Raw genomic sequence first — 14387 nt, 5'->3', positions numbered from 1 at the left:
AAGCCAATAAATAAATAGTAAATAGTTAGATAAATAAATCTGAAGGTCTTGGAGCCCAAGAGCTTGGCAGGGTTGGGGGCGGGGGGGGGGGGGAGGAAGGAGATGTGTGAATACCTAAAATTGTATGCAGAAGTTTGTGTATGTGTGATCTTCAGTTAGGATCCTTGGTTGCAAGTGACAGAAATCCTCTTAGGCAACAACAAAACAAAAAAGAAATGTATCGATTGCTTCACTTAACTGGTGAGCCAACGTAGATAGGTTCTTAGTTTCTCTGAGCAGAAAGGAAGGGGACTGCATCATTCATTCATTAAGTAGCCTATGCTAGAATTAAAATGTAAATTTTTAAAAAAATTTTTGGCTGGGTTGGGTCTTCGTTGCTGTGTGCGGGCTTTCTCTAGTTGCGGTGAGCGGGGGCTACTCTTCAGTGTAGTGCGCGGGCTTCTCATTGCGATGGCTTTTCTTTGTTGTGGAGCATGGGCTCTAGGCGCGTTGGCTTCAGTAGTTGTGGCACATGGGCCCAGTAGTTGTGGCTAGTGGGCTCTAGAGCACAGCTCAGTAGTTGTGGCACACGGGCTTAGTTGCTCCACAGCATGTGGGATCTTCCCGGACCAGGGCTCGAACCCATGTCCCCTGCATTGGCAGGCGGATTCTTAACCACTGCGCCACCAGGGAAGTCCCTAAAATGTAAATTTTTATTTCCTTTAGCAAGGAATATGACAGAAAATCTCTTTGGAATTACACTTCCCTCATGTGGAGGAAACCAAGTTAAGCAAAGAAGGACAATTCATGCCCTCGAAGGAGATTGTCAGGTCCTATCAATTCTGCCTCTGAAATAGTTCTTGAATCAGTCCCCTCCTCACCACTCCAATGCTACTGTCATGAATCCAGCCTTGTTCTGTTCTTACCTGGACCAGGGCAGCAGCTGTCTCACTGTTGTTCTCCCTGCCATCTTCCACCCCACTCAGTCTGCCCACAAACCTTAAGCAACATGCTTAGGGTCCAGGACCCTGACAATCTGAGAACTCCAAATGAAAGCTGTGAAAGTGATATAATCTGAGGCAGCAAGGAAGTTATATCTATTGACAGTTTCTTGTTTTGCCCTTCCAAACAACTTTCTATGCACATGCAAATTACACACAAAAATGTATCAAGTCTTAATTTTTACTTTTTAACAATATTTTTTATTATGGAAAATTTCAAACTTGCACAAAAATGACAAACTTACCAAAAAAAAAAAAAAAGGCAGTATAATGAGCCCCTATATAACCATTGACCAGCTTCAACGATCATCAACATTTATATATTTTAAAAGCACTGTCCTGCCCTTTTTGCTTGTTTATAAATTATGAACTATTTCAAAATTACAGAAAATCATAAATGCTCAAGTTCCCACCATTCCAATTTAACATGTTAAAGTGTTAACGTGTGTCCATATTTTTTCAAATCCTCCCCTATACACACATCATGGGTCCTGGGATCTTTATGTCATCATATACACAAAATCTTCATACTACTGTAATAGCAAATTCCTAGTAGTTTAGTTGTTATTTGCTTTTTAAAAAATCTTGAGTTTACATCCTGTCCCTAGGTTTTTTTTTTTTAAACAACTTTATTGAGGTAGAATTTGTCCCCAGTTTTTTTTTGTTGTTTGGTTGTTTGGGGTTTTTTTGGCCGCACCACATAGCATGTGGGATTTTAGTTCCCAGACCGGGGATCGAACCCACGCCCTCTGCATTGTAAGTGCTGAGTCTTAACTACTGGACTGCCAGGGAAGTCCCAGTTTTGTTTTTCTTTTTGAACAGTGTCAAGAATTAAAAGAAAATTTAAATTCCCTGTATTTAATTTCCTAGTGCTCACTATGGAAAACTGGATCAATAATTCTTGTACAACCCAATAAGTTACTTTAAAATGGTATGAAATTGCAAGTCTGAGTACAAAAGTATATTACAATTTATTTATATAGAAGATTTGGTCTCCACTTTTTTTTTTTTTTTTAATTTTATTTTTGGCTGTGTTGGGTCTTCGGTTCATGCGAGGGCTTTCTCTAGTTGAGGCAAGTGGGGGCCACTCTTCATCGCTGTGCGGGGACCGCTCTTCATCGCGGTGCGCGGGCCTTTCACTATCGCGGCCCCTCCTGTTGCGGGGCACAGGCTCCAGACGCGCAGGCTCAGTAGTTGTGGCTCACGGGCCCAGCTGCTCCGTGGCATGTGGGATCTTCCCAGACCAGGGCTCGAACCCGTGTCCCCTGCATTAGCAGGCAGATTCTCAACCACTGCGCCACCAGGGAAGCCCTTGGTCTCCACTTTTAATGAGATCGATGTCACAGATATAGGCAAATCTCTGCTGTTAATGCCATCCAACTTCTTCCCTCCCCAAAGGTAACTGCTATTCTGAAGTTGGTATGTATCATTCCCAAGCAACTTTTTTACTTTTTCTGCATATGTATGCTTCCATAAACACTGTGGTATTGTTTAGTGCTTTTTAAACATACATAAATGTCACGCTGCACATAACTATTTGCAATAATTTCCACTTAACATTTTTTACTCCCCCAGAATTCATTTTAAAGTTAAAAATTAGGGCCTCTCACTTGCAGCAACACGGATGCAACTAGAGATTATCATACTAAATGAAGTAAGTCAGAAAGAGAAAGCCAAATACCATATATCTCTTATATGTGGAATCTAATATATGACAAATGAGCCTATCTATGAAACAGAAACAAACTCACAGACATATAGAACAGACTTGTGGTTGTCAAGGGGGAGGGGTTGGGGGGGATGGAGTGGGAGGTTAGGGTTAGCAGATGTAAGCTATTATTGGTATATATGCAATAGATAAACAAGCTCCTACCTTCTGTGTTCCTATAGCACAGAGAACTATATTCAGTATTCTATGATAAACCATAATGGAAAAGAATATTAAAAAAAAAAAAAAGTAGGTTATTCCCTGGCAGCCCGGTTGTTAGGACTCTGCGCTTTCACTGCCAAGGGCACAGGTTCAGTCCCTGGCTGGGGAACTAAGATCCTGCAAGTTGCGCAGCAAGGCCAAAAAAAAAGGATATATATGTATAGCTGAATCACTTTGCTATACAGCTAATTAATTCATTCATTCATTGCTGTACAGCAGATTAAGAAAAAAATTAGGGCCTCTAAATTTAGTGTGCGGCCTGGGCGGGGCCGAGTGGTGGGCGGAGCCTAGAATGGGAAACGGGAGGGGCCACATGGGCGTTAGGCGGGGCCTGGGAGATCCCGGGCCTCAGAGTGGACGCGCTGGTTCCACCTGGAAGGCGTTGCCATGGTGGCCCCGGTGGTGTACTTGGTGGCGGCGGCTCTGCTTGTCGGCCTTATCCTCTTCCTGACTCGCAGCCGGAGCCGGGTGGTAGCAGGTAGGAGACGTCGCCACGCCATGGCCGGTGGGGCCGCGCGTCCTCTGACTCCAGAGCCTCTGTAGGCCGTCGAGCCGCGACTCCTGCGCATGCGCCGGCTTGCCTGGCTGGGCTGACGAGATAACCGCGCCTTCCGCGGCAGGCAGGCTGCGCGCATGCGCATACGTGCGCGAAGGGGAACCAGCGCGGAGGCCGCAGAGCAGGATTGCGGCTCGCGGACTGAGTAGCGGGGTACCTACGCCTTTCTCCTGGCCCCAAAAGAGAGCTTCGCCTCACCTCTCCCCCCCGTCCCTTGGCACTGCAGAAGGGCCAGGCCCTGGCGGGCACTCCCATCCCTCATCCGGGCAGCCCTTCTCTGCGCCCGTTGGGGGATCCACAGGGGTTTCCCATCCCTCCCAGGCGGGCTCCAGAGCAGCTGACGAGAAGGGGAAACCTAAGTTTTCTACCTACCCACGAGCTGAACAGAGCATGAGGTGGCTCCAGGAAGCTCCTTCACCTTCAGGGAGAATACCCATGTGGCCATGCACCTTCCTCCTTGTTTTGCACCCCGCCCGGAAGGCCATGTCATCCTCCAGGGCACAGAACAGATACACCTGTCATCCTCCATCCTGCCCCCCTCCCCATCATTTCTTATCAGCATATGGGTTTGTGTATATGTCTCTCCCCCTCCTTGGGCCCACAAGCTACTTCAGAGCAGCTGCGGGAGGGGGGTGGGCACAGAGAAGCTGAGGTAAGGCAAATAGCCAAGAAATCTTCCTGAGAGGAGAGACTCAGCCCTCGGGTGTGCTCTATGACTGGGGTGCCAGATAAAACCATGCCAGGTGGTGTTAGGCAACAGATAAATGCAGTCCTGCCGTGGGCATTCAGATGAGGTCTGGAGAGGTCAAGGTGGGCTTCCTAGAGGAGGTAGAGCTTCAGCTCCATCTTGCAGGATGGTAGTTTCCTGACAGGTCAACTGGAAAAGTGGGGCCTTGAGAGGAAAGAAAGATATCAGCACAGGTGGGAGGGATGGGGTGATCTTGCTGCATAGGACCAAGGTCTGGGTTTAGGTTATGAAGGCCTCCACAGTCAGACTGAGAAATTGGGACTTTGTGCTATGGGCAGCGGGAGCCTGGAGGAAGTTGAGCAGAGGAGGGTGAGGCTTCCAGGACGCTGTTCCCCCTGTCATGAGGTGGTTTGGGCTGCCGGACAGAATCATGGTTCTTCTCTTCCCTACAGCTGTCCAAGAGCCTTTGCACAATGAAGAGGAGGCAGTAGTAGCAGGCCGAGTGGCCCAGCCTCTGCCCCTGGAGCCCGAGGAGCAGAGAACTGGGGGCAGGCCCCGGCGCCGCAGGGACCTGGGCAGCCGCCTGCAGGCCCAGCGTCGAGCCCAGCGGGTGACCTGGGCAGAAGAAGTTGAGAATGAGGGGGAGGCCGTCATCCCAGGTGAGAGGGGCCCAGCCTGGTGGAGAAAGGGCCTGGGTTAGAGGGTGAGGGGACCTCCAAAGCTGGGCAGAAGAGTGGGGTGTGAAGCCATAGTGTGGGAGGGATATCTGGGAGCCATAGCATGTAGTTAGGGGAGACTTAGGACCCAGGCTTTGCTCCCGGGGACTAGCAGCTCTGGACCCTGATCCCTATTCCATTGAGCCAACCCCCTCTTCCTTCATTGTGGCTCTCAGTGTCCAAACAGGAGGGCAGGAGTCTTTTTATTTATTTATTTTTGTCTGCACTGGGTCTTCGTTGCTGAGTGCGGGCTTTCTGTAGTGCGGCGAGCGGGGGCTACTCTTCGTTGCGGAACAAGGGCTCTAGGCGCGTGGGCTTCAGTAGTGGCGGCACGTGGGCTCAGTAGTTGTTGCTCACGGGCTCTAGAGCACAGGCTCAGTAGCTGTGGCACACAGGCTTAGTTGCTCCGGACATGTGGGATCTTCCCAGACCAGGGATCAAACCTGTGTTCCCTGCATTGGCAGACAAATTCTTAACCACTGCACCACCAGGGAAGTCCAAGGGCAGGAGTCTTTAGATTGACCTAGAGAGTTCTTCAGTCCACTCCTTCTATTCCAGCACTCTCCTTGTGCTGGAGAGGACACTCTCTCTTCCACTCTCCTCATTTCCTGAGGGCTTAACGCTTGGGTTAGAGTGCTTTCTTTATGGCTATGCAGATCTAAAGTTATCGTCTGTTTTCTTGCCTCATGATTCCCTCACCCCTCCCCCACACCTAACACACACACACACACCCAGATGAATTTCTGCGTGGCAGAGGCCTCTAGAGGACAGAGCTGGGCTAGTGGTATTTGCAAGTGAGTGGAAGGAGATCCGCCCATAAGGAGAGGGACAAGGGGTAGGGTGGATCCATCATCATCAGTCTTCCATGGTCAGGACCTGCAGTGTCTTTCTCTGACCATACTCAGCCCAAGAGGAAGAAGACATCGAGAAGCCAGTGGAAACTCACCTGTTAGGGAAAATTGGAGCTAAGAAACTACGGAAGCTGGAGGAGAAACAAGCACGAAAAGCCCAGCGTGAGGCAAGCAGGAGGGATGGGGTGCAGCTCTGAGAAGTGGGAAAGGGTCTTCTAAATGGCAGACCCTCCCCTTGAGGCTCTTTGCATGCTGGGCTGGTATTTGATGCTTGCCTGTCTCCGTCTCCTGCAACCTTCATCTGTGGCCAGGCCTGGCCTAGCCTGGCCTGTTTGGGAGGTGGGCAAGCTCTAACTGGGGGTGGAGATGTGCCCCCTATGAAGGCCTTTCTCCAGGCAGAGGAGGCTGAGCGTGAGGAGCGGAAACGCCTGGAGTCGCAGCGTGAGGCAGAGTGGAAAAAGGAGGAGGAGCGGCTTCGCTTGGAGGAGGAACAGAAGGTGAGCCAGTCCCCCGATGCTGACTTCTGACAGCTGCCCAGGCAGCCTTGATACCCACGCCGCTTCCCAACACCTCCAGCCTGGAAGAGGGGCCTTGAGCTAGGTGCAGGCCCTGGTTTATTTGGTCCCTGAGCTCTAGGTGCAGCCTCTGTAAAGCTGCTGCTGAAAAGTGAGCCTGAGACTGAAATTTTATGCATGTGATTTATTGGACACACCTGAAGCATTTGAAGAACATTGAGACAGAGTGGCTAGAGCAGGGGAAGGAAGAAGGAAAGGGGTCAGAGAGGTAAGGTGGCGGAGTGGGGGTTCTGGATCCCAACGGTCTTGAGGCTGTTAAAGGACATTGTAAGAGATGGTGGATCGTATCTGTACCAGGTTCTGTTTGGGGCCTGGCATAGAGAAGATGCTCAGGGAATGGATGCCACTGCAATAAGGGCGGTGAATCAACCTTTGTTTGCCAGAAGCTTCCTTCCTTCTGAGAATCAGGTGCCGAAGAAAGGCAACATCACAAAGATGTGGGGTATATAGGGTGAGAGCCAGGGCTGCCCAGCTGGGAAGACCCCATAGCATGGTGCCTTTGGCCTCTACTGGCCCTATTGTCCAGGGACACTGGATGGCAGGAAGCCTGGCTATGGGTGCTATAGCAGATGGGCTGGAACATAGCAGAGGGGAGGCATTAGTTGAGAGAGTTTTTTACCTTTCTGAATATTGATCCTAATAATGCACCTTAAATATTCTGGGACTCTTCTCCCCTGCATCCCAGATTCCCTTATTATTAACATCATACCTTACTGTGGTATATTTCTCACAACTAATATTAATACATTATTATTAAGTGAATTTGACACATTATTGGGATTTCATTAGCTTTCCCCAAATATCCTTTTTCTTTCCCAGGGTTCCATCCAGGATACCACATTACACTTAGTTGTCATATCTCCTTAGGTTCCTCTGGGTTGTGACAGTTTCTCAGACTTTCTTTGCTTTTGATGATCTTGACAGTTTTGAGAACTGTTGGGCGAGTATTTTGTAAAATGTCCCTCTATTTGCATTTGGCTTATGTTATTGTCACGGTTAGACTGGGGGTTATAGATTTCTGGAAGGAAGACCGGAGGTGAAGTGTCATCCTCACCACAACATAGCAAGGGTACATGTTATCAACTTGACTTATCACTAGTATGTTAACCTTGATCACCTGGCTAAGGTTACATTTGCCAGATTTCCCCATTTCCCATGCTTCTTTGGAAACAAGTCACTGCACAGCCCACACTTACGGAGTAGGGAGCTATGTTCCACCTTCTTAAGAGGAGAGTATTTACATAAAGTATTTGGAATTCTTTTGTACAGATTTATCTTTTCTTCTTTCTTTATTCAATTGTTTTATTTTTTTAAAGCAATTTTTAAAAATTTTTTTCTTATTTTTAAATAATTTATCTTTTGGCTGCATTGGGTCTTCATTGCAGTGCACGGGCTTCTCATTGCGGTGGCTTGTTGCGGAGCACAGGCCCTAGAGCACACAGGCTTCAGTAGTTGCGGTGCATGGGCTCAGTAGTTGTGGCTTGTGGGCTCTAGAGCGCAGGCTCAGTAGTTGTGGTGCATGGGCTTAGTTGCTCCACGGCATGTGGCATCTTCCCGGACCAGGGATTGAACCGTGTCCCCTGCATTGGCAGGCGGATTCTTAACCACTGTGCCACCAGGGAAGTCCCCAATTGTTTATTTGTATCCACATGGACTTATGGATATTTATTTGAACTTAGTATTATAATCCAAATGCTATCTTTTTTTTTTTTTTTTTTTTTTTTTTTGGGCCACGCCACGTGCCTTGTGGGATCTTAGTGCCCCAACCAGGGATTGAACCTGGGCCCTCAGCAGTGAAAGTGCAAAGTCCTAACCACTGAGCCGCCAGGGAAGTCCTATCCAATGCTATCTTATTGACTTTTTTGCTTAGATTGTTCCAGCTTTGGCCACTGGGAGCTCTTTTAGTTGGCTCCTGTGTACCTTTGACATACCCTTATTGTTTTGTTTTTTTAAGTACTTTCTTACTTTTGACACTGCAAAATGCTCCAGGCTCATCTTGTATATTCCGTGTCCCAGCTTTAGCTTCATGTTTAAAATAGATCGTTCTGAGAATTCTGGAAAATGGGTTGATTTGGGGCGAGACTGTTGCACTAGGTTGTGCTGGTGATGGAGTGACATGGGTGGATCAAGTTTTCCAGAAGTTAAAGAAAGAAGTAGATGGGGCCTCATTTCTGACCAGGGCGTCTGGCCAGATGGTTGTGTGATTCACTGAGCCAGGGGCCCAGGAGGAGTACCAGATGTGTGGGGAGTAGATCACAGGGTCTTTCTGGGACATAATCAATTTGAGGTGCCTGTGAGACAGCCCAGTGGGTGTGCCACTTGGGCAGTCGTGCGTTTGCAAGGAGAGATTTGGGTGGGGATACAACTGTGGCAGCCACTGGCAAGGACATAATTGTTGATGCTGTGGGCATGGTGAGGTGGCCCAGAGAGTGAAGGAGAAAGAAGGGACAGGGCTGAGTGATGGAGGAGGCGGGAAGAATGGCCCAAGGAACAGGAGGAAATCCAGGAGAGGGTAGGGTCTGGATGCCAAGGGAGGGAAGAAGGGATGGTTGGCTTTGCCCCAGGCCACTGAGAAGACAGGGGTATGAGGCCTGATGGTTGTCCTTTGGCTTTTGTGGTTGGAGGACATGGGTGAGACCATAGCAGGACTTGTTTTGGTGGAGCTGAGTATGCAGAAGCCGGATTGGAGTGGGCTGGATGGATGGATGATTGGGGGGAAAGGGAAACTGGGTGTTTGTTCACGAAGTTTGGACATGACAGGACAGGAAGTGGGAGGGGGGTGACTGGAGGATATTATGGGGGGGTTCATGGCAGGATTTTCAGGGATAGGGGGGCTGAGCAGCATTCTTCTGGGAGGTGATGGAACTGATTGAGAAGAGGGATCCTGCTGTTCAGCTTAGGGGCCAGAGGGATCAAGGTCTTAACGGAGCTCTGTCCCTGAGAAAGGGCTGGGCTGGATGCTCTGCTGCCCTGTGGGGGCAGCAGAGACCAGAACAGGATAGGGTGGGCACTCACCCTAAAATATCTGACTCTTGCCTCTTCTGTGTCCACAGGAGGAGGAGGAGAGGAAAGCCCGGGAGGAGCAGGCCCAGCGGGAGCATGAAGAGTATCTGAAACTGAAGGAGGCCTTCGTGGTGGAGGAAGAGGGTGTGGGCGAGACCATGACTGAGGAGCAGGTGGGCCCACCACCCCTAGGAAACCCCTCCCTGTGCCCAAAAAGACGAGCCACCCCATCCCAGACACCCCGCTGCTCCTCACCTGCCTCCCCAGTCAGGCAGTGAGAGGCGGGTGGGCATCAGGATCAGCAGGCTATAGCGGCTGAGACCTTGTTTTTGGGAGAAGTGGTGCCTTGATCCCCACACCACAGGAGGCTCTACTGCTCACGCAGGTGGTTGGACAGGCACACAGGCAGGGCAGGCAAGTGGCACTCAGATGGGCAGGTGTGTAGGCATAGACCCTGTGGCCCCTGCCAGAGGGACACTCACCTTGATTTCTCTGCTCCTCCAGTCCCACAGCTTCCTGGCCGAGTTCATCAACTACATTAAGGTAAGAAGCCACAGAGCAGAACCTGGGTGTCAGCTGCCTGCTTCCTGTGTGCATGTTGGAGGCATCTTCAGGACCTGGAGGGAGTAGGCCTGAGCGGGGGCTGCAGGCGTTTCACTCAAGCTTGTGCAGGAGTGGGCAGGTGGACCAAGAGAGGCTGAGCTGCTGGGGTCCTCGACAGGAGAGTCCCTTCTTCTCTGACCCCAAAGGTGGAGAAGCACCTGGTCTGTGTGGGAGGTGCGAGTCTATGATCGCTTCCTCACGCTTAGGGTTTGACAGTTTCCCTGCTCTTCATCTTCAGACCCCATGCTCAGTGAGTCACTGTGTTTTCAAGTTTCTTCACGTGTGTTTTCTGCCAGTTCTGTCATACTGAGGCTCTACTGAGGTGAAACAAGTATCCCCTGCCGTGTGTTCCCAACCAGGAACTTGGGTCTTCCGGGGGATATAGGATGATGTTTCCTTTGGAATCTGGGGCAGGGCAGCAGGTGTGCCCCCTTCTGTCTACAGCTGCAGCGCAGGCCTCCCGGATACTGCTCCGGGTTGTGTTGCATAAGCACGTCCTGCTCTGCTTTGCTGCTAAGCAACTTCTCCTCTCCCACAAAGGATGCGATGAGGGGAGAGGTTTTCAAGTGCAGCTAAGGGGTGCAGAGGCGGCTGAGGGAAGGAATGCAGAGGGAGCGGAGGCGGTAGTGGGAGTGGTAACCAGGGGCACCAAGGAGCTGGGGGCTTGCTAACCCTCCCCCACCTCTCCCAGAAGAGAGCGGGGTTTAGACACCTCCCAGCCGGCGAGGGGCTAGGCTCACAGCTGGGGGCCAGGGCTCCCGAGAGGGAGAAGGCTCCCTCAGACTGCCGCCATTCCCCTCTGATGGAGCCCATTCTCCACCCTGGCACACTTGATTGAGGGCTGCAACCCTGGGCAGGGTATCTCTCATTTTCCTGCTGCTGTTTGGAGCTCACTGTCCCCACCTACCCGGTGGGCAGCAATGTAGTCCTGAGTCTCTCCTCCAGGAAGCCCTCCTGCATCAGCTTCAGGTCCCTCTCTCCAAGGCAGAGGCCTGAGAAAAGGTACCCAGGGCAGTGCCAGCCCTCGCTCTCAGTACCTCTCTGGAGGGGCCATTTTCTGGGGGTTCTCCAAACTCTTTTGGAGTTTAGAAGTCTCTCCAGCCTATGCTAGCTGATTCTCCCAGAGCTGCTGTCTGCAGGGAGAAGGAGAACTTCCAAAATTCAGCCTACCCACCTTCCTCTTGGCTCCAAGGGGATGGGCCCTTTCGTCTTAGGGTTTCAGTACTGGAGGGACATTTCTGTGCGCAGCAGTTATGTGCACAGGCATAGCTTGCTCTTGTTACTCCACTCTTCTCTCTGATTGAGGCTGGGTTGATTGGTTTGTTTTGCCAAACATACTTTTGGCTCCAGCAGCCCCTCAGGCCAGGTTTTCAGAGACCACCTGGTCTCTGACTCCATATTCCCACTCCGAGCTGTCGCTCGGAGCCCAGCACCCACTCCCTGCTTTGTAGGTAGAGGCAGGCTGGCCAGGTCACCTTGTGCTTGCCCACACTGTGGCCCAACTGCTGCTCACTTGCCTCCCTGCTTACGTATTCGGTTTGGCATTTCAAACAGTCACATGCCATCTGCAGCTGGGGCGGTGTCACCGTGTCACTCCTACCCCAGCTCATTTGCTATGGAAGATGCACAGAAACGCAAAAGACCGCCTTCTCTCAAGTCATATGCTGAGAGAGGCGGGGGAGGCGGGGGCAGGTGCATGTGTAGGATCCAGCAGTGGACCCTCAGCTGCATCCCTGGGAACTAACGTTTCTCCTGAGGATGTGAGGGAGGCACGTGGCACATGGCTGTGTGTGGAAAGCACTGAGCAGTGTTATCAACAGTTATTTTAAGGGGGGGCTCCTACGGTGTGAAGAGGATGGGTAAAAAGAAGTATGGGCGTGTCAGGGTTGTGGTACTCTCCAGGCCAGGGGTCCTTGAGCAAAGGCGAGGCAAGAATGAGCTTCTACCGAGGCCCTGGCTTATTGGGGCCTTTTATCTGCTCTGTTCTTCTCCACATTCTCACCTTCCTCCTGGCGGGGCTGTGAGCTATGTCTTTTTCAACATTGCTTCCCCAACACCTTCTCAGTACCTTGTCCTGGCAGGTTCTCAGCAAATACAAGTCCTAGAAAAAGTTTTTTTAAATAGCTTTTGGTGACTGTCACCCCTCCCCTTCATCTCTATGGTGCTTCCCCTTCCAACTTGCCCAAGATGTTAGAAAGATACGTCTGGTTGCAGAGAAGAAGGTGGCAGCTGTGCTTGGTTTTCCACTTGTGAGTCTGTCTCAGGGTGGTCTTCGGTCCAGGAGCCTGGGGGGCAGGTGGTAGTTTCGGGCAGATCTCTGCCCACAAGCAAGGGAATGAGAGAGGTTATGAATGTGTGTGTCTCTCCATATGGGTAGTTGGGAGAGTGCGTGAGTCGTGTGTGAAGGGAGCAAGGCTCTCCCATAGGAATCTACACAGTGTTTATCCAGCCACCCAGAGCAGATCGGATCAGAATGCCAACTTCAGAGGGTTCCAGTGCTGAGAAGGATTTGCTCAAGCTCAGCCTCATTCCCTTTCCTCCTTTTGTTTGTAGCAGTCCAAGGTTGTGCTCTTGGAAGACCTGGCTTCCCAGGTGGGCCTGCGGACTCAGGTAAGCCCTACAAGGTGGCCTGTTACATGGAGTGTGGCCATGGGGTCTGTGTGGTTGTAAGAGAGGGCCTGCCCTAAAGATGGAAAGTCTTAATGCCCCTTCCACCTTGCCCCCAACCAAGAATGAGTAGAGTGTAGGAATCTCTTGGCACCCCAGGAATCCTGCCTTTCTAACTAGTTGGAAAACAGGCAGGGAGAAAAAAGAAAAATGTCTAAACCCCATCACTCTTAGCAGCCCAAATCCAGTTACCTTGACAGCTGTCTTACAACAGGCTATACCAGCCTTCTCGGTCAAATGTCACCAACGGTTCTGCCCTGGTTGGAAGAGAGCCTCTCTCAGGGGTCCTGCAGGGTCCCAGGACCAGAGCCCCTTCTCTCTCGGTCCCTCCAAAGGAGAAACATGGAGTCACATTGCAGGGTGGCCACGAGAAGGAGAGGAGTAGATTTGGCTGTGGTGGGAGGGAGGTTGCGAGTGCCTTTTCTGGGGACGGCAGCACCCATCTCTGCTCTGAGAACTGTTCTCCTCATAGGACACCATAAACCGCATCCAGGACCTGCTGACTGAGGGAACTCTTACAGGTGAGAGGATAAGAATCAGTCATTACGGGCCCTGGCCTTGGGGAGTATCTAGCCACGTGGTGCTGCAGGGACTTATTGCAGAGGTAGGATGACCACCCCGGGTTGGGGGAGCAGTGTACTGAGGAGGGGGATGCAGTTACAAGGAGGACACGCTAAGGCCTGGGGATGGCTTTGAGTGACGAGGACAGGCAAGGAAGCCTGATTTGACTCACCTAGCCAAGATTGGATACAGCCAGGAGAGGCCAAGTAGGCAGGCAGGAGGGGTGGGTGGGTGGGCATCCTCAGGCCAGGTGGGGAGGGCTCAGCCCCACAACCTGCATGTCCCCACAGGTGTGATTGACGACCGGGGCAAGTTCATCTACATAACCCCGGAGGAACTGGCTGCCATGGCTAACTTCATCCGACAGCGGGGCCGGGTATCCATCACCGAGCTTGCCCAGGCCAGCAACTCCCTCATCGCCTGGGGCCGGGAGCCCCCTGCCCAGGTCCCAGCCTGACCTAGCCCTTCCCTCTTGGACTCAGAGCTGGCATGGTCTAGCTGGCTATACATCTTTATCCCTCCCTTCCATCCTGGGGCAGTGGTGGAGTGTGGCCAGGCAGTTAAAGATTAAAGGTCTATGAGCACTGGTGAGCTTGGTGTGGCTTGGTGTGGCAGAAGAGGTGCTAGATGAGCAGGTGAAAATCTCAGCCTCAGAATATATCTTGGGGGTGGGGGTGGGGTCCTTTGGAGGCAGATACAAGTTCCGTTCTTATCAAGCATGCATTCATTCATTCATTCAAAAAAAAGCGTTTACTCTGTTCCTTTGTGTCCTGCAAGCCCAGCCCCCAAGGCCTGGATGAGGTCTTACTCCTCCTCCCCTACCTTACCAGAGCCAAAGTGGGAATCCTCTTGGGCCACATCTCCCCGAACTGAGGAAGGAGTTCTCACCATGAGAGCCCTTAGGAAGAAGAGTTAATGAGAAGTGCCAAGGATAGAGTCCTAGGGAACATCAGCCTTAAGAGGGACGGAAGGGAGGTCAGGGAGGAGAGAGGCTGGGCCAGCTGCTTGTGGGACAGGGAGAAGAAAGGGGAAGACCTGTTTGAGCTGGATAGAATTGTGCAGTGGAGGGACATTGCTTCATATAGTACCTCACATGAATTCAGCTCTACATCCTTGACAAAAAGTTTGAATGGTGTGGGTGATTCCACGCACTGGTGGATGTAAGGACCATATGCTCGAGAGTGGGTTGAGATGGGAGATGTGTGTCTCCTGTAGGGTCAGCACTCTGGTTCCTGTGGGCTGTTCATGGCATGAGCT

At 51.2% G+C, this 14387-nt stretch overlaps 1 protein-coding gene across 1 annotated transcript; it reads left to right on the top strand.

The window, feature by feature from the left end:
• Positions 1-3204: 3204 nt before the first annotated feature.
• DDRGK1 (DDRGK domain containing 1) lies at positions 3205-13721 on the top strand. The gene is made up of 9 exons (XM_036827152.1): positions 3205-3388; positions 4607-4813; positions 5776-5888; positions 6117-6218; positions 9350-9472; positions 9804-9842; positions 12456-12512; positions 13042-13090; positions 13421-13721. Exons 1-9 carry the CDS (start codon positions 3298-3300, stop codon positions 13585-13587), a joined length of 948 nt encoding a protein of 315 aa, XP_036683047.1. The 5' UTR covers positions 3205-3297; the 3' UTR covers positions 13588-13721.
• The last annotated feature ends 666 nt before the right edge of the window (positions 13722-14387 follow it).

The sequence above is a fragment of the Balaenoptera musculus genome, chromosome 15 (assembly GCF_009873245.2).
Source record: "Balaenoptera musculus isolate JJ_BM4_2016_0621 chromosome 15, mBalMus1.pri.v3, whole genome shotgun sequence".
NCBI classification, from domain to species: Eukaryota; Metazoa; Chordata; class Mammalia; order Artiodactyla; family Balaenopteridae; genus Balaenoptera; species Balaenoptera musculus.
The sequence above is the reverse complement of the archived record's forward strand: the minus strand, read 5'-3'. Positions and strand labels throughout refer to the sequence as shown.